Source organism: Salmo salar, chromosome 29 (genome assembly GCF_965601325.2).
Source record: "Salmo salar chromosome 29, fSalSal1, whole genome shotgun sequence".
NCBI lineage: Eukaryota > Metazoa > Chordata > Actinopteri > Salmoniformes > Salmonidae > Salmo > Salmo salar.
The window spans coordinates 14,587,198-14,606,189 of record NC_138319.1 but is presented as its reverse complement, the minus strand read 5'-3'; the positions used below and the strand labels follow the sequence as shown (position 1 = coordinate 14,606,189).

The window sequence follows — 18,992 nt, the reverse complement described above, 5'->3', positions numbered from 1 at the left end:
TGCTCTAGAGCGCTCAAGACCTCAGACTGGGGCAAAGGTTTACCTTCCAACAGGACAACGACCCTAAGCACACAGCCAAGACAACACAGGAGTGGCTTCGGGACAAGTCTCTGAATGTCCTTGAGTGACCCAGCCAGAGCCCGGACTTGAACCCGATCGAACATCTCTGGAGAGACCTGAAAATAGTTGTGCAGCGACGCTCCCCATCCAACCTGACAAAGCTTGAGGATCTGCAGACAAGAATGAGAGAAACTCCCCAAAGACAGGTGTGCCAAGACTTGAGCCTGTAATCACAGCCAAAGGTCCTTCAACAAAGTACTGAGTAAAGGGTCTGAAGTTTTTCTTAGCAAAAATGTCTAAAAACCTGTTTTTGCTTTGTCATTATGGGCTACATTTTTTTTTTGAATACATTTTTGAATAAGGCTGTATGTAACAAAATGCGGAAAAAGTCAAGGGGTTCGAATACTTTCCGAATGCACTGTATGTTGGTGGAATTCTTCAATAAAAAGAACACTACAGCACAGGTCAAGTTAAATATAAAAAAGTTACTTTACTTATCAATATTTGAACTATTTATGTACACTGAACATAAGCAACGAACACCCAGAACATTTTGTGTTTCCTTTGAAATTTAACTACAAAAAAAAAAAAACTTTATGGTGGGTTCTGCCAATCATGTACAGAATACCTTCCCTCCATCCATCCCCGTTTCCACAAAAAAACAAACATATTTTACTTCCCACCACTTTGTCCATGGTCATGCATTACTGCAACAGCTTTTAAAACATCTGCAATAGAGTATGAGACTAGGAGTGCTAGGACCAGGTCCCCTCTGTCCATATAATCCTATTCATTAGGATCTAAAAGGGAAATCTGAGCCTATATCATTGCCTGACAACTCAAACTGAAATATTCCGCTGTTTTAGGTTCGCTACATACTTCAGTCTGAGACTGCCATCTTTGAAGTTGTTTGTGGTGAGGTCAAAATGAGGGGTGTTGTACAAAACCAAAAAAAGTCAGCAGCAATTAGATAATCTCTAACCAATCAGAATATCAAAGCCAATGATGAATTTTCAAAACGGCGCTTTACCCAAGTATGTTTTGGCTCCAGCCCAACCCATCGGTTTCTGGGACCAATCCGAACGGTTAGAATGTGTTTGCGTTCCAGAAATCGTCAGGGAGGTACACAGATCCAGACTCATTGCAGAGAACAAACTATAGTCTGTGGGCTTAGCGTAGCATTTGGCTGGAGCAAGGAGTTTTGGTAGCCAGGCAGATATCACTCCTACTCTGAAACTCTTCATGAATACGGGCCCTGATTCATGGGCATTATAAAAGTGAAAACTATTGAACTTCATTGACAAACTAAAACAGATAGGATGCTGGTGACATATTCAGGTGACACATGTACATGTCACAATAACATGCAGTATAAAACCATGTGCAGCTGTAGATCTATTCAGGCACAAATACATGACATAGACCATGGGAAGAAGTGCTTAACATTGAGAAGGAAAAGACGGAGACATGGGGTACAGTCTTAACAATCAATGAGCGCATTTCAGGTCTAACTCCAGACATATACATACACACACACACACACACACACATATATATATATTAGTAACAGTCAACAGTTTAGACACACCTACTCAAAGGGTTTTTCTTTATTTTTTACTACATTGTAGAATAATAGTGAAGACATCACAACTGTGAAATAACACATGGAATCATGTTGTAATCAAAAAAAGTGTTAAACAAATCAAAATATATTTCATATTTGAGATTCTTCAAAGTAGCCACACTTTGCCTTGATGACAGCTTTGCACACTCTTGGCATTCTCTCAACTAGCTTCATGAGGTAGTCACCTGGAAGGCATTTCAATTAACAGGTGAGCCTTGTTAAAAGTTAAATTCCACAAATTATTTCCTTCTTAATGCGTTTGAGACAATCAGTTGTGTTGTGACAAGTAGGGGTGGTATACAGCAGATTTACTAAATAGGGCAAAGACCATGTCCATATTATGGCAAGAACAGCTCAAATAAGCAAAGAGAAATGACAGTCCATCATTACTTTAAGACATGAAGGTCAGTCAATGCACAACATTAAGAACTTTGAAAGTTTCTTCAAGTGGTCGCAAAAACCATCAAGCGCTATGACAAAACTGGCTCTCATGAGGACCGTCACAGGAATGGAAGACCCAGAGTTACCTCTGCCGCAGAGGATACGTTCATTAGAGTTACCAGCCTCAGAAATTGAAGCCCAAATAAATGCTTCACAGAGTTCAGGTAACAGACATCTCAACATCAACTGTTCAGAGAAGCCTACGTAAATCAGACCTTCGTGGTCAAATTGCTGCAAAGAAACCACTACTAAAGGACACCAATAAAAAGAAGACACTTGCTTGGGCCAAGAAACACGAGCAATGGACATTAGACCGGTGGAAATCTGTCCTTCGGTCTGATGAGTCCAAATGTGAAATTTTTGGTTCCAACTGCGGCATCTTTATGAGACAGAGTAGGTGAACGGATGATCTCCGCATGTGTGGTTCCCACCATGAAGCATGGAGGAGGTGGTGTGATCATGCTTTGCTGGTGACACTGTCTGTGATTTATTTAGAATTCAAGGCACAGATAACCAGCATGGCTACCACAGTATTCTGCAGCGATATGCCATCCCATCTGGTTTGCGCTTAGTGGGACTATTATTTGTTTTTCAACAGGACAAATGACCCAACCCACCTCCAGGCTGTGTAAGGGGTATTTGACCAAGAAGGAGAGTGACGGAGTGCTGCATCAGATGACCTGGCCTCCACAAATCACCTGACCTCAACCCAATTGAGATGGTTTTGGATGAGTTGGAGCACAGAGTGAAGGAAAAGCAGCCAACAACTGCTCAGCATATGTGAGAACTCCTTCAAGACTGTTGGAAAATAATTCCAGGTGAAGCTGGTTGTGAGAACCCTAAGAGCGTGCAAAGCTGTCAAAGGCAAAGGGTGGCTACTTTGAAGAAACTAAAATATATTTTGATTTGTTTAAGAGTTTTTTGGTTACTACATGATTCCATGTGTGTTATTTCATAGTTTTGATGTCTTCACTACTATTCTACAATGTAGAAAATAGTAAAAATAAAGAAAAACCCTTGAATGACTGGATGTGTCCAAACTTTTGACTGGTACTGTGCGTGTACATATGTTCTTATACAAAAATATATGTAAAAAGGCTTCAAGCCATTCTTGTGGCATGGGCAATACTAAGGTGATTGTCAACTCTACACAGACTGAACAGAAATTTGGTCAACAGTTTCATTTATGCATTTTAGACAATGCATTTGCTTCTATCCGACACTTGATAATATAATTACTCAAATTAACTTAGACGTACGATAAAATGGAATGTTGCAAGAGAATGGTCTTGACCTGCTGAACCCCTTTGCCCACTTCGGAAACATCATTAACCAGGTGGCAAGAAACAGAGATGACTGAACCACATTCGATTGTTCTGACCACACTCAAAACTATTTACATGGCCGAGGTCTGGCAAGAAATAAAACCACTCACACAGAAAAATAAACAAATAAGTCCTTTCCCCCAAAATTGACAAGCTTTATGCTGACAGGTTGACAGTGAGCACTCAAAGATGTCCCCCCCCAGGACATATACGGCATCTTCCATTATCACCCTCATTGTGAACACAAAGGAAACACCAACATAAAGTGTCTTAATAGGGCATTGGGTCACCACGAGCCAGAACAGCTTCAATGCACCTTGGCATAGATTCTACAAGTGTCTGGAACTCTATTGGAGGGACGTGACACCATTCTTCCACGAGAAATTCCACTATTTTGTTGACGGTGGTAGAAAACACTGTCTCAGGCGCTGCTCCAGAATCTCCCATAAGCATGACTGAGATGGCCATGGCATAAGATTTACATCGTTTTCATGCTCATCAAACAAATCAGTGACCACTTGTGCACTGTGGATGGGGGCATTGTCATCCTATGAGGGCAAAGCCATGGTTGCCAAAATAATAGCTTGCCCAGGATTTTTATTCATAACACTAAGCATGATGGGTTGTTAAAGGCTTAATTAACTCTGGAACCAAACATGTGGAAGCACCTGCTTTCAATATCATTTGTATCCCTCATTTACTCAGGTGTTTCCATTATTTTGGCATTTACCTGTATAACTATTTCATGTAGACAGTACTTCAGAAATGTGTAAGAATGTGTAGCACTTGAGAGATGGGATCCCACTTCAGTACTTCAAATACATGTGAAAATACTACATATTTAGTATTGACCGGAACAAATTGACCGGAACAAATAGTTCCGGTCAATTTACATAAACAAGTTTGGGAAGAGTTACATTTACGTTCAGTACAGTACTTTGAAAGCATTTGGTACAACCATGTGTATTTTGGTTACATTTGGTTCCCCTCTGCCGCTAAGCTTGAGCCACCACAGCGGCCAAATAAGCACAGATGACTGGACGAAAACAAATGATTATAAGAACTGAAGAAAAGAAAAAAAAGGCATTTTGCATATCTTTTCTCTGTCCAGAACAAACCACACAATCACATAAGACAGATTCCCACATCTCATCACGCCTCCACAAGACCGCTGTGACTGCTGACCTGTTAAGTACTGTGTTGTAATGACTACTGGTAAAACCACTGGACTCTACTACCTTATTAGCTTGATATCAGTCGGACATTGGAGCAGGTTGTGTCTTCTTTGCAATTGTTTGGAAACATAAAAATCTGACTCCTTCCGTACTAGCTAATGGAATGGTATGGAGATAAAAATGTAAGGCATCTATGTATTTATTTTACACAGCTTAGTATTTGATAGACTAAGAAGACACCTAAAGTCAAATATAAAACACTAATTTAATATTACACAAAAACAAATTTCCAAATTTGGTGTCTTAAAAAGTGCTCAGAGCTTAAGAGTGTCTGTTGAAATTACAGCTGTTTAAAACAAATAAGGCAACATCTACAACGTTCCTCAGTATAGTTATCGTCTTCGTCATAAGGCGCTTAGTGAGCTAAAAGAGATAAACATAAAAAGAGAACAAAATCAAATAAAAGCTCAACATTTTAAATATATTGACTCAAGGAATGTATCCCATATGTAATCATCCACACATTCAATGTGAATCAGCGCACCCTTTCAGGGTTGAAAAATGTATCATTGTGTATTAAACAACTTACTAATATATATATATATATATATCTCTCTCATTGGAATAAACCTTGAAATTCGAAATCTATATAACACAATTGAATTTGAACCTCTCCTCCACTGATATTTAAAAAAATATGTCGCAATATATAACATGATGATGATGAATAAAATAAATATGCTGAACTGGTTGGACCTTTCAGTCGGTATTCATCCCTAACGCCACAAAGTGCTCTGAACCCTAACCCCTGACCCCTTCCGATGACATGATGTGCCCCCTATAATGGGTTTCCATTTGCTGCTGTGTGTCATCATGAGACCACTTGTATGTTGTCATGAAAACGTTGAATCATTCATGGCATCCAATTGAACTCTGTCCAAGTGAATGAGATTGAAAGGGAACCAAGCCTGCATACGACATCTTCGTCCTTCGGTCACGTGTGGTTATACCAATGGAATCCAGGACCAGCAGAGCTCAATGATGGTCTGAAGGTCTGTCAATTGGGTATATAGGGTTTTCCCTTGGACAGGCTTCTCATTGGCTGGTAGATTGATTGGCAGGTTGGTTTGGCCACTGAGGGATGAATCCAGCAATAGGTAGGCATATGATGGTGTGGGTCACACAGGCATGTGCATCTCTGAGTACTCGTCATGGACCTCTCTCTCATCAAAGATGGGCTCTGCGTCATCAGAATCCAGCTGGGAGAGAACAGAGCAGAACGTTAGAGCAAGGCACTAACTATACTGTTGATTAAGATTGATTGATTTTAATTAGGTAGATGAATTGTAAATCTTTCTTCAATCAAATGTACAGCATTTTATACAGGGTAAAAAGTCCATTACGCCAAGCCAGGCCTAAAACACCCTGAAGAACAAGCAGATCAGACAGCCTCAAGTAGAAACTCCCTATGCTTTTCATATAATGTGCCATAAGGCCCTCTCCTCAAATGTCCTCAGAGTTTAGACAGTAGATGCGTCTCAAATGGCAGCCTATTCCCTATATAGTGCATTACTGTTGACCGGGGCCCATAGGTTGAATGCTAGTGAATTGGCCTAAAGCTAGTGAATGGGCCTAGTGTGCCGCCGTGTGGGCTAACTTACACACTGCATCTCTCGGGTGGTGAAGATGCGTGACAGCAGAAACATCTTAACGGGCACGGTGAGGATGAGGACGAAGGGGAAGGCCAGCGAAGCCACGGTGGACATGACGGCCCACAGCGACGCCAGACACACCAGCTGGATCAGCGTGTACAGGTGCATCCGCAGAGTTTTCACCTGGGGGGACACAGTGACTATGGGTTAATGTGGTGGATTACCGTAATACTCATGAAATGGGACAATAAAAATCATGCATATGATACAGTATAACACATACAGTATGTATACAGTCTGGTATCCCATTGGGGTAAATAGCTTCTACGGGTTTATATAGTGGATTATAAAGGAAAGGCTCTCTTCGGTAGCATGGCTGATGGGACCCACGTGGTACACAGCAAAGGACAGCTGTGACCCACTGAGCTGTAATGGAAGGTGGCGGTGCTCGGGGGCTGTGTGTGGCTGTATGAGTTGTGTGTTAGTATGAGAAAAACACACAGGAGAAAATGAACCCCCGCCCCCTTCACTATCAACACATTGTGCCTACAACATCAAATCAGCCACTCCAGATTCTGTAGTCAGGAAGACCGACTTTGGTATCAGGCAGACTAGCTAGTCGGTGGATCAGGGCCAAAAAGGTTTTGGGAACCAGTAAGTCTCTCAGAGTAGGGGTTGCTGAACTAGAATGAGTTTAGCCTTTCAGATCGTAATGCATACGGACCAAGAGCCACTGCTCTATGTTTCTCTCTGTGACTGTCTGCCGTGGTCACCTTGCGGACGTAGGTGTGGTCTGGGTGGTACTTGGGGGGCATCAGCAGTAGCATCAGGCGCTCGGTGAACTGGATGCCGTTGAGTGACATCACGCCCATGTAGAGGAAGATGCCAAACAGCACAGCGATGGGGATCTGACGCAAGAGGTCTCCGATCACGATGGAAAGGCCTGGAGGACGAGGGAGGAAGAGTTTAAAGAAATGACTGAAAAGATGAGTGCATTTCAATACTCTATTACAGTTGCCTCTTCTTTTAGTCTGATGTGAAATAACTAGAATGGGAAAAGACAAGTCACCAGAAGCAAAGTCAGATATTTCGCTAGTTTATTTTGCTTTTTGTCCTATGTTTTCAAATCACTAGAGAAGGGAGGAGCCAATGGGAGGAAGCTACGTTAAACTTTTTAGAAGCGCCAAACATCTTCCATTCTAGTCTATTCTACATCTAGCCGACAAGACACTCACCTACTAAGATGGCCACCAGCAACCCTGTGACCCGCTGCTCCTTGACCTCCTGGATGCGGGGCTTGTCACCTGGGGCGACCGCCTTGCTCATGACGGTGAGGGCGTTGGCGTGCGTGACGGAGCGCACGGTGGCGGCGGCCATCCAGGGCAGGCCGAACAGGGCCGAGGTGCCCCCTAACACCACGATCACCAGCAGGTCCAGGTGGAAGCCAGAACCCTTCACCAGCATCCGCTCCTTCTTACTCACTATCAGCCTGGGGAGGGAGGGAGGGAAGGAGTCTTCCATGCATGTCCTCACCACACTGTATATACACACCGTCTATTCACACTATGTATTTTAATTATGTTATTTAATTATTTTTTACTTTAGTTTATTTGATAAATATTTTCTTAACCCTTCTTGAACTGCACTGTTGGTTAAGGGCTTGTAGGTAAGGATTTCACGGTAAAGTGTACACTTGTTGTGTTCGGCGCTTGTGACAAATAGTTGGATTTGTTTTGATTTTGATTTGAAAATCTGGGGAAAGAAGACCCTAGGGGATGGGAGGGAGGTGTGTGTGACACACTGACTCACGTGGTGATCTGTGTCTCCATGAAGATGAGGATGAAGACCAGCAGGGCGGGCAGCATGCTGCCGAACATCATCCAGATGGGGAATGGGGTGTCCATGCCCAGGGGGTTGATCACCCAGCCACGCTTCTCAGGACTGGTCACAGAAAAGCCACTGGGCACGCTCAGTTTCTACACAAGGTCAGGGAGAAAGTGACATGCGTTATAGAGGGTAATGACATGACGTAATACGTCTTTAAAGAAACTGGTTCTATATCATTTCTCAGTAAAACAGAAGTTAAGCTTAAATCGAGACAATTCAATTAACAAACTAATGGTCATTGGAGTTCTTGTCATTGCAGTACTGCTCACCTGTGTGTAAGTGTCACGTATACTGTAGTCCACTAGGACCATGATGAGGATGGCTATGGGGACCCCGAAATCTCCAATGATCCTACGCAGCTGAACAACACAACAACAGCATGAAGGGACACTAGGGTGGGATGTTCTGTGATTCGACAATAAACTCCAAAATAATTATGTTTAGTCTTATTAAGTTTGTATTTAATTGACATACATCCTGATAAGCTTACCTTGCCGGGGAAGAAGGCACTGTTTTTGAACTTGCGCAGGTAGAACGCAATGAAGAAGGTTCCAGACATGAGCACCAGGGAGAGCAGTGCTGTGTTGGGTTCCCTCCAGACCTTCACCGGCACCACCGAAATGGTGCCGTTGCCAAGCAACAGCTCCAGGGGGCTATTCTCCATTGTGGAGTTCTCCGCCGTGCTGTTGTCAGAGGAACAGCGCTGCAGCGGGTGCTCCACGAAAATCTGCCCGGCGACACAGAAGAATGGTTCGCATTAAAGCACCGCTTCGCTGGCACGCACGCACGCACACACATACACACAACCTCCCCCCGACCGAGATCACTTCAACACGACTTCAGAGAGATTAAAACTGACATTACCTTTAAGGTCCCCGCACAAACACGTTCTGAGAATAGAGATTAATTCATAGACAAATAATCCCTTCAAAGTCTTGTGTTGGCAAAGGTCTGAAAATAGTAACATTCCTGAAATCATAAGGCCGGATTATAGTCGGGCTTTCTGTCCCATTCACTTTGTTCTCGGATCAGGGCCACTATCACAAAATATGTACCTGTTAAAAGGAAAATACCACTCAAAAACTATCTTTTGGTATTTTGTTTTATTAGTCCACTGTCGATACGGTCCCAAAATGTTTTGTATGTCAACAATCAAGTGTAAGATACATTCTGTATTTTTTAAGTTCTGTGTCACAGTAAAATGCATTACACATCATATTATGCAATGCATTATTTGGACCCCATGTTGTGAGCACAGTCCAATCTAGAGCCAGATTTGACCCCCCCCCCCTCTACAATGTCAAGTGCTTTTAGCATTAGGGCACTAAATAGTTTCTATCAGTTTCAATACTATAGTCAACTGAACGCCAGGTTTACAGTACCTTGCCTATCTTGGAGAAGGTCTCGAAGATGAAGATGAGTGAGATGAGGCAGGAGAAGATCTCCTGGGTGAAGCGCGAGACAAAGCGAACCAGGAAACTGCCCTCCAAGGCCACCATCATCACCACGATGATGATGAGCCAGAAGCCGATCCACACCCGGCCCGTCAGGTATTCCACCCCGTTTCCCTTACAGAACTATATACACATGAGCGAGAGAGCGAGGTTAGGACACAAGCAACTAGAGTAGTAGAGGGTGTGACAAGTTATGACACTGACGGAAGGTTTGTCACATGATTGTTACACACACCATCAACGGCAGGAAAATACAAAAAGGGAGTAGTTAAGAATGTCATCTCCGAATCCAGTTTGAGATAACTTACAGAGTAGAAGGCCTCTTCAAAGACGAGCAGGGGTCCAGAGAAGCCCACCACCAGGAGCGGCTGGGCCCCCAGGAGACAGAAGAGAATGCCCTGCAGCGCCGTGGCCACGATCAGCTCAGACACACCGATCAGACCCTCAGTCTTCTCACCTACCACAAGGCACACAGTCAAGAAACCGCACAGGCAACGTTCAGGAAACGACCTAAGAACATTATTTGAAAACATTAGTAAATAACATTCAAAACAGCTCCAATGCCTGACTTAAACACATGCTAAGTGTCTGGTTGTGTGTTGGTTGGGGTGGATTGGTATCGGGTGGATTTGTAGTGTGGTTAGTTTTCCCATCCTGTTCATTGTTCCCCCTACTTAATGAACTTACACAGGGACAATGTACGTTCAACATTTCTGTTAATGTGCCAGAATTTGCTAGTCATCTTTAACCCCTGGGACTCACCCAGGAGGCCTCCGAAGGTGATAGCTGGGGAGAGGGCGGCGAAGTAAATGAAGATGACGGCCGCCGCGCACTGGGCGTTCAGCGCGTCCTTGAAGTCGCTCGCGTACTTTGGGTAGCGGCGCTTCACGTCCCGGATCAGGCCGCCGAAGGGGCGTCCCGTACGCTGCAGGGGGTCGTCTCCCGGCTTCCCGGGCGATAGAAGGGCCTCTGGAAGACATGAACACAGACCGTGTCAACATGGACTTCAATTTCAAATACTGCACTAGAAAAATGAAGTTGGTTTGAGAAAAAAAAAAAGAGGAAACTCTTAAAACATCATCCAGGTAACGGTCTGAGACGCTGAGAAAGATGCTAGGACATCATTTCTCTGGGACCAAAATGTCAGAATTCCCCCACCTTTCTCCTCCTGGCTTTTGGGCTCCTTGGCCAGCAAGGCTCCTTGCTCCTCCCTCTTGCGGAGCATCTCCTTCTGGAAGCGAGAGACTGAGTGGAGCAGCTCCTCGCCGCCCATCTCCGAGGGGGGCAGCACAATGCTGCAGTCCAGGAAGCCGTTGATGGCGTTGAGCAGGTCTTGACGGTCGTCCGCCAGGTAGGCTGACTCATGGAAGTGCTGCAGGGAAGGGGAGGGAAACACACAACATAATAGGATTTATACTCATCATCCTGTGTGAGGTTTCAGAGGTAACAACAGTTAAATCAAATGAAACCATGAATGGAAACTGAAAACAGTGAAATTACAACATGGAAGGTTTTCTATTGCACTCTATCCATTGTCTTGGTCTGCTCTAAACTGGTCCCACACTGACCTTGTCAGACATGAGTGTGGAGATGGAGCGTCCGATCTGGTGGTAGTCAATGTTGGTGCTGGAGGGTCCCAGCAGGACGAAGATGAACCTGACAGGCACGGGAACCTCCAGTACAGAGTCCAGCTCCTGCGCCTCCTGCAGCCGGACAAACGCCATGGTGGGCTGCTCCAGGAAGTCCACACTGCCTGGAAAGAGGAACAGAGTATCTGGGAAACGGCAATATTTTACACTCCTGTTTCAGCCAGAATTTACTGGTTCGTTTTCAGTTAACAATGGGTACCTTCTTGAAAGAATTCAACACAATTCAACTCACCCACAAGGACAACAGTGGCCTCAGCGTTCTCTGGAATCTTCTCCAGCAGCTTGAGCTCATGCTTGGACTTGGACCTGTGCATGCCAATATTTGGAGTCGACTCCTTCTGTTGCACAACACCAAATCAGAACGTAGTTAGCGCAGGTCTATGTCTTGCTGACCAACGGGAGACCTTAACCATTAAAAAGGGACTCAACCATGTACTGCTAGAAGATACATATCTATCCAAATAAACATGTCTCCACCACAATGTTATTGCCTGCTCTCTCTGTCTGTCAAATAAGTTATCCAACCTAGATTCGCCACAGTAAACCACATAGTATCAATCAACCCGGAGCTGTAGGTACCTGCACGTCGTTCTTCTCCACGTCGACACGCGTCTCCTGCTCCGCCGAGCTGGCCGAGCCCATGAGGGGCTCTGTGACGGAGGGCTCTGGCAGGTGGATGTGGTTGGAGCTGTGGTGGTGCGGTAGCAGGCTGCCCAGGCTGGCCGCAGAGATGTTCCTGGGGAAGGGGTTGTGGCTGTGCTCCTTCTCGTCGCTCGGGTGACTGCGGGGAGAGGGAGGGAAAGGCACAGAGATTGAGCAGGAGATAGATCGCGTAAGAGAGGGCGAGGTGGGACCTACCAAGCAAGCGGGCGGCGTGGGGCACCAGGGGGACAGGCATGGAAAGTTCATCAGTGTGAATTAACATGCTGAACTAATAATGCCATTTCATCTATGAGATCAGAATGTTAGACGAACTCCAGTGACTTGTCTTATGTATCCTGTTGAAAAACAACAGCCAGAGTATAAATACAGTAATGTCCACACACTTAATTTGCTAAAACTACAGCAGTATTCTGTACTTCCATATTAAGAGATGAGATCGTCTTAAGACTCAAGAGTGTCTTTTTCACTAAGCTGTGCTAGACGATTTGCAGGTGTAGCGGTCGTGCTGTACCTGTGTTTGAGAAGCAGGGCTCGGAGCACGTTGGCGCGGTCCTCAGCCTTGATCTGGTCTGAGATGATCATCTGCTCCACCACCTGGTGGGCGATGCCAGGCAGAGTCTTCTGGTCCAGGTCCAACAACACCGCCCCTGGGTGGCAGAGGAGACACGGCACACTACGGTCACTGCAGTGAGGGCACACACAGATGTACACACACACACACTCTTTTTCTCCCTGTCCTCTCTTTCTCTCCCTCTCCTCCTCTCCTACCGTGGGAGATGGTCTTGCGGAGCTCCAGCAGGCTGCGGAAGGAGAGTGAGGCCACGTGGGGTTTGCCCCAGCGATCCGTCTCCTCCTCCACGTCCTCCTCAAACTTGATCCAACGCGCTGTCTCCCGCCACTGCATTTCCTGGTTCTTATCCATGATCAGCTCGTTCAGCTCCACAAACACCTGAGAGGGAGAGATGGACGTTAAAGTGATAGTTCACCCAAATTACATATTGGTTTCCTTACCCTGTAAGCAGTCTATGTACAAGGTAAGACAGTAATCCTTTCTTTTGTTTACCTGGCCAGTGACCACTGTCTCCAATTGCTAACTATGTAGCATGTTTGTCCAAAAACCAATGCAAGTCAATATCCATGATATTAGCATGTTCTGTGTAGATGCCCATCTAGGAGTCTGAAATGTTCAAACCAGCATCTCCTTTAAACACTTCAAACCAAGTTATTATTGAGCAAACTTGATTAGATTCAGTGAGGATCAGAATAACAGAACTATCAGGGGAAATTGTTTTCAATTAGCTTAAACGTGTCTAGATCGGCTTCGGTCACTGCTATCCGGGATCCTTGGGATGGCCCTACCCAGTTGAAATGTAAAATGGTTAAGGTAAGGGTTAAAGTTAGGCAAGGGTTCTATTTAAGGTTAGGCAAGGGTAGGGATAAGGATTTAGGGTAGGGACGTCCCAAGGATCCCGGATAGCACTTTTTTGTCCATATTCTTCTGTTATTTTAGAATGAACGCTAGCGCTTCTCAGGATCATGCCGTTTCTTTAAAGACAGCCAACATTATAAGGAAGGGAAAGCATATCCAGAGAACCACGTGTCCATATGTGTTTATCTAGTTTCACTCTTCAAATGTCAAGTGTGAAAGTAGTTGGCACCAGGCCTGGAACCTACTGACTTCTGAAAACCATGCAAAATGCAGCGGACCTGGGTTCAATTACTATTTTAAATACTTTATTTGTGGTTGATTGAGCTTTCCTGGCTTAATGGCGCAATAAAAATAGTCCCCAAACTGCAAACCCAGTCCATCTGGCATTCCAGGCAGGCTGGAGCAAACAGTCAAAATATTTTCAAATAGTAGTTGAACCCAGGTATACGGTGCATGTTGACGTCAAACAGAAACACACTCAACAGTGTTACTCGGTTATATTAGGAACACCCAATAAACAAGCATTGAAATTACCCTCAAAGTCAATACACTTCGCAAATATACGCCACGGACAGAAAATAGCCGAAGCAACTAGTAAATGCAACATTATTTCAGTCAAAACCATTTGAATGAGCACCACAGACGCTCCGTTGAGATTAAGTTCTTCCGAACATCCACAAACTGTGATGAGTAGAAATACAGTAGAAATAATAAAGACTCTGATGAGTAGAAATACAGTATCGCACCATTACAGCCTTATCACGTCACAACAGGCTGGTTTAAAGAGAAACTATGCTGGTGTGTTAGTGCGACCCAACCCACCTGTTTTAGTACCAAGCCAACAACATAACTGATGATTAGCGAGTGATCATTACTGTCCCTACCCTCACGTGCAGACACACGGCGCTACATGCAAACCCACACTCCTGGAACCTGTGTCTGGCCGGCTAAGCCGCCTCACCTTCTGGGGCCGGGCCATATGGCCGGAGTAGTCCAATAGGACCATTCCGTCTGGCCGGGAGGCAGAACGGTACAGAACCACTGGCGGTAACGACTGGAAGGAGCGAGAGGGTGGGCTCAACACACTGACACAGACCCACGCACAGAGCAGGCGACCCTTACATCTCCCCCCCCACACCCACCCACACTCTCTACCCTGAGAGGAACCTGTTGTTGGGGGCCTCTGTGTGTGTTATTAAAACATGGCTCCCTCCCTCAGGGAGCACCGGGTGTCTTGTTACCTGAACTCTTCGCTGCCTCTTTCTTTTGGATGTGTGAAAGAAAATAACTAATTCATTCATTTTTAATTGTGCTCTGCCCCCTCTCCTATCCACATAAGATACTGTAGGGGGGCTGCGCCCAAACAGAGAACGAGGGGAAAAAAGATGTTGCTGTATTTTCCAGTTGAATAGGGGGGGGGGGGTGTCAAGAAAACAATGAACCCTATTTACCTTTGTCTAAACTGAGCAAAACATAGACACTGGTCTCCAAAGAGAAACTTCACCTACACGTGTCCTGCATGGAATGTCTTAAAACAAGCAGCAACATTACCTTCAAACCTTCATCCTTGCCAAAAACGTCAGGAAATCCATGAAAACCATCTAAATGAATAAAACCCAATCATACTATCTGAAACGATGGACTATGTGACACTGTTTCCCACACAAGCAAAGGAGTGGGTACTACTGCTCGTTTTTTCGGACGCTCACCTCATGTGGGGTCCGGTCCTTTTTTTGGCTACGTATGCTGGTCTCCTGGTGGTCCTTGCCGACGTGCACCACTTGGCCCTTGGTGCTCTTCCTGACCAGGTGTCTCCGTACCCCAGGGACATCCTCAAAACGATGGCCTGAGGAATGAAAGGTGAGAGATGGGAGTGCAAAATCATCACCATCTATGGACAGGCATCGCAATAGAGGTTCATGATTGTCACTATATAATCATCTATCATGTATTGACATCCCCTTATTCTCTGTTCTGAATATGACTGTGGTGGCGATTGTGATCCCAAACACTGACTAACAGTGGTCAGGAATCCGTTGTAGTGTTGTAGCTTTTTCCCCCCAAACATTGATCTTCCTAACGGTGAGCTCTTGGCTCTGGGATGACGTCCCCACCATCAGGTAAAATATCAGAGTCCCACACTCAGAGGCCAGGCAGCTGCTTTTGTTCACCTGACCTTGCTGTGGGGTTGGGTTACCAGACTGGCCTCAAACGAAGGACAACCTGGACAAGGAGGCTGGATGGCAGAGTGTCTCTCATGTATATCTGAGAGGGTAGGTGCAACGGGTGCGATGAGCCTGTTAGAGGTAGGAACCTTACCTTTATCAGTGGCCTCTTTCCCCATTTGAGAAACACCCTGGTCGTTGAGCACCTTCAACTCTGAAGGTTTGGAAAAATGACAGCATTTTCTCCTAATGAACAAGTTGTCCTGTTGGTCCTTTTAGAAAAACCCGGCTAGTGAAACTGGAGAGCAACAAAGTATAATCTTCTGTCCTTTGAGCCTCTTGTTCATTGTCCAGGTTTTGCTGTAAGGTGTTGCTGTAACTTGTCCCGACTTCAACGCAAAGACCACTGGAACCGTTAGTCCGCCCTAGAGGCTCCACGATGTGTCTGACTCCTGGTGCATGCATGAGTGTCTGGGCAGACCCAGAGTGGGACTGGGCCTAACTGGATAAGACTCTTAAAGGAGAGGAGCTTGGAGATGGGCGCAGTGCTGGCATAAAGCTGGCACGGGTATGAGGAACAGTCATCTCTACCATCTCAAGATCCAGTCCTTGCGTGTCCAGGACTGGAGCTCGAAGAAAAGCGGGAAAAAAAGTTGCCATTCCTTGACCACCACCTGACCTGGTTGAGGTAGAAACCGCCCGAGCGCATTAGCTAGCGGAAGTGCTAACAACTGGAGGGATGAATAAAAAGGGGAAGGAGACAATGATCTAATCATTCCAATCATTGAGCAGCAGCCAGCCGTGAAGGCACTTTCCCAGGCTGCTTTGCAGTTCTGGGAAGAAAATAAATGATCATAGACTGAGGAATTAAAAAATACCCAAATAAAATGCGTCACCTATGCCATTTTCTGACCATTCTGAAACTTGAAGGGTTTATGACTTGTAATGTAATAGGATCTCTATGCTCTGATGCTGAGAGGACAAATTAGAGGACAAAGGCCACACCATCTATGTCACGTAGCCCCATGATGGCACTGGACCTACATCACCTACATCAGATCATCTCCATGCATCTCATCAGCTTCCCTCTGATGTTGTTCTTTCAGATGACTTAGCTCTTCCCCATTGTTTTATTGGCACTAATGACTCAGGACTTGTGAACCAGAAGGGCAGCTTTCTCAATTAGCCACCAGGTTGGCTTGGGTCTGGTTCCAAGGGCCTCAGCTGACAGCGGGAACAGGCTAATTTAATTAAGAGGACTTTTGTTCCTGTCCGCCACACTCTGTCTGCTGAGGGGTCGACCCCCCCCCCCCGATGTAAATCACCGCTGGTGCCCCTGGAGCTGGGGACATCACAGGGCAACGGGGGGGCCACACTGACTCATAGTGCCCCTCATTAATGTACCCCTGTGTGCCCCCCTCTCTTTCTCTGTTCTGAGCATTCCGACCTTCAGTGGAGCCAAAGACTGTTCTTCCACTCTAATCACAGTGCTCAGCTGGAAAGGTAATAATGTGGGATATCAAACAGGCCGAATTGCACGCACACACACACTCACAGCCGTCTTTAAAAGTAAATCTGTCAGAGCAGATGACTGCAGCACTCCAAGGTCTGGGAGAGTTTAGAGTACTGGGCTTCTGAACAAATCTCCCAATGGACAAAACAGCCTGTAAATGTACAAGAAGTTTGAACATAACAGAGAGAGAACCAACATGTCTTCTGAATTTAATAATACATACAATAAAGTAAGCACTAAAACATTGCTTCAGTTCAGTCGACAACAAATGAATGGCTGAACATGTAGGGGCTGTTTCCCGGACACAGATTAAGCCCAAACCTGGACTAAAAAGCATTTTCAATGGAGATTCTTTTTAGTCCATGATTAGGCTTAATCTGTAAACCGGGCCGAAATGTCTAAGGTGATGTTTCTCCATTTCCCCAGACTCACTCTTAATGCCGTCCAAGTCGGCCGAGGCCAGGGTCTGCGCCTCACTTTCATCCGTGGGGATGCGATGGTACTTGGCCTGCTCGGCGCCAGTCATGTTACCCGTACGCCGGCGGTCCTGCAGGTCGTAGCTGCGGCTGGCTATGCGGGTCAGAGAGGCGGGGTCGGACGGGTCACTGCTGGACAAGGTCGGACAGGGCTTTCTGGGAGAGGAGAGAGAGAGAACAGGGTTAATAACTTTAAGGTCAATAAAAGACGTGAGCCTGAGTGTAGTACTAAGAAAGCAAGCTAGGTCTACTCAGGCTTTTATAAAGCTAGCCAGCTTCAGTTAGCTTCACATTCCAGATCAGGCTTCATCCGTACTTCGATGGTAGATATTGCTCGTCTGCCTCCCTCCAACTCTAGCAGGCATCTAACGCCGAACTCTTCATTGAGACAATGCTGAAACATCAATCCATGGGTGAGTCAGTGCCACGTTTTCATTTGTGCCAAAATCGAAATGAAAGAAAGTTATCTGGCAAATTCAGCAGGTTATGGTATGAAATAGGCTTTTAAATGTGCGGTCTTTAAAATGATGATTTATCATTAATTCAGTCTTCGGTGTGCTTTCGTGTGCTCATCAATGCAAGAGCACCTTTCTTCCCCACTCATAGCGCTCCTTCGATCTGTGGAATAGCTTATTGCATTGTGATCATAGACATAATCCATTAGGGTTTTGGAACCTCGAACCATGGCAATTTGACTGTTAAACTCACGGGTACACTAGCAATGGCTTCCAAAATTGTGTAGCTCAACTCAAAAAGGAGATCAGGTTTCTTTTTAGTATTTATTTAATTCACGGTAGGTATACAGACAAAGTTTCGGCCTAAGCCTTCGACAGTGTCATTGACTTGAATGGGAACTGCCATCTATGGATTATACTGCGTCTATGGTTGGTTGCGGCTGTCAGTTAGCCCGCTAACAAATTTAAAAACACAATTGCGCGAAATGTACAGTTCAGAAAGCAAATGCTGTCATTACTAATATGACAGGCATTTTTTTAACACACAAAAGTATATTTGATTAATAAAATATTTAAAATCAGTAGTCTTCCTCAAATGAAGGGTATGATGACACAATCTTTACGAGAGGGAGAGAATCGGTTTTCATTGGTCCTCAACTCGTGGCTCAGACACTTCAGGATAAAATGGAGTTAGCCCTGAATTAGCCTGCCCCGGAGCAGGTTAGTTCTGAAGGATATGTTGCCATAGAAATGTACCTGGCTAAAAGGTGCGCCATTTTTGTGGTACCGGTTATCCCAAGTTGATCTCAGAGTTGACCAAAGTTACCTCGCCAACTCCTCAAACTTGATTTGTAGTAAAGGGCTCTGAAGTGGGCTACACAACTTAACTCATTTTTAATTTAGGGGCCAATAGATTTTCTAAGATAAGAGGAGAACGGTTTGTTGGTCTCCCTCAACATTCCTTGGAACCAACATACAGGAAGCCAATTTCACAGGAGAAGAAAAAAAACAAATCAGGTGCAGT

The 18,992-nt window shown here is 45.2% G+C and overlaps 1 protein-coding gene across 7 annotated transcripts in view; it reads right to left on the bottom strand.

Annotated features, from left to right (window-relative positions):
* Positions 1-525: 525 nt before the first annotated feature.
* LOC106590174 (anion exchange protein 2) overlaps positions 526-18,992 on the bottom strand; it is an 83,251-nt gene continuing 64,784 nt past the window's right edge. For all 7 annotated transcript variants that reach the window (XM_014180865.3, XM_014180866.3, XM_045710525.2 and 4 more), the window contains 18 exons: positions 17,470-17,669; positions 15,069-15,205; positions 12,699-12,879; positions 12,442-12,577; positions 11,847-12,048; positions 11,500-11,605; positions 11,187-11,371; positions 10,777-10,990; positions 10,381-10,587; positions 9,927-10,075; positions 9,547-9,741; positions 8,655-8,891; positions 8,434-8,523; positions 8,087-8,253; positions 7,513-7,766; positions 7,051-7,220; positions 6,287-6,460; positions 526-5,884 (listed from right to left, as the gene is read on the bottom strand). In XM_014180865.3, the coding sequence (XP_014036340.3) occupies positions 5,804-5,884; positions 6,287-6,460; positions 7,051-7,220; positions 7,513-7,766; positions 8,087-8,253; positions 8,434-8,523; positions 8,655-8,891; positions 9,547-9,741; positions 9,927-10,075; positions 10,381-10,587; positions 10,777-10,990; positions 11,187-11,371; positions 11,500-11,605; positions 11,847-12,048; positions 12,442-12,577; positions 12,699-12,879; positions 15,069-15,205; positions 17,470-17,669 (3,085 nt within the window). In that variant the 3' untranslated portion in view covers positions 526-5,803. The remainder of the gene's footprint in view (positions 5,885-6,286; positions 6,461-7,050; positions 7,221-7,512; positions 7,767-8,086; positions 8,254-8,433; positions 8,524-8,654; positions 8,892-9,546; positions 9,742-9,926; positions 10,076-10,380; positions 10,588-10,776; positions 10,991-11,186; positions 11,372-11,499; positions 11,606-11,846; positions 12,049-12,441; positions 12,578-12,698; positions 12,880-15,068; positions 15,206-17,469; positions 17,670-18,992) is intronic.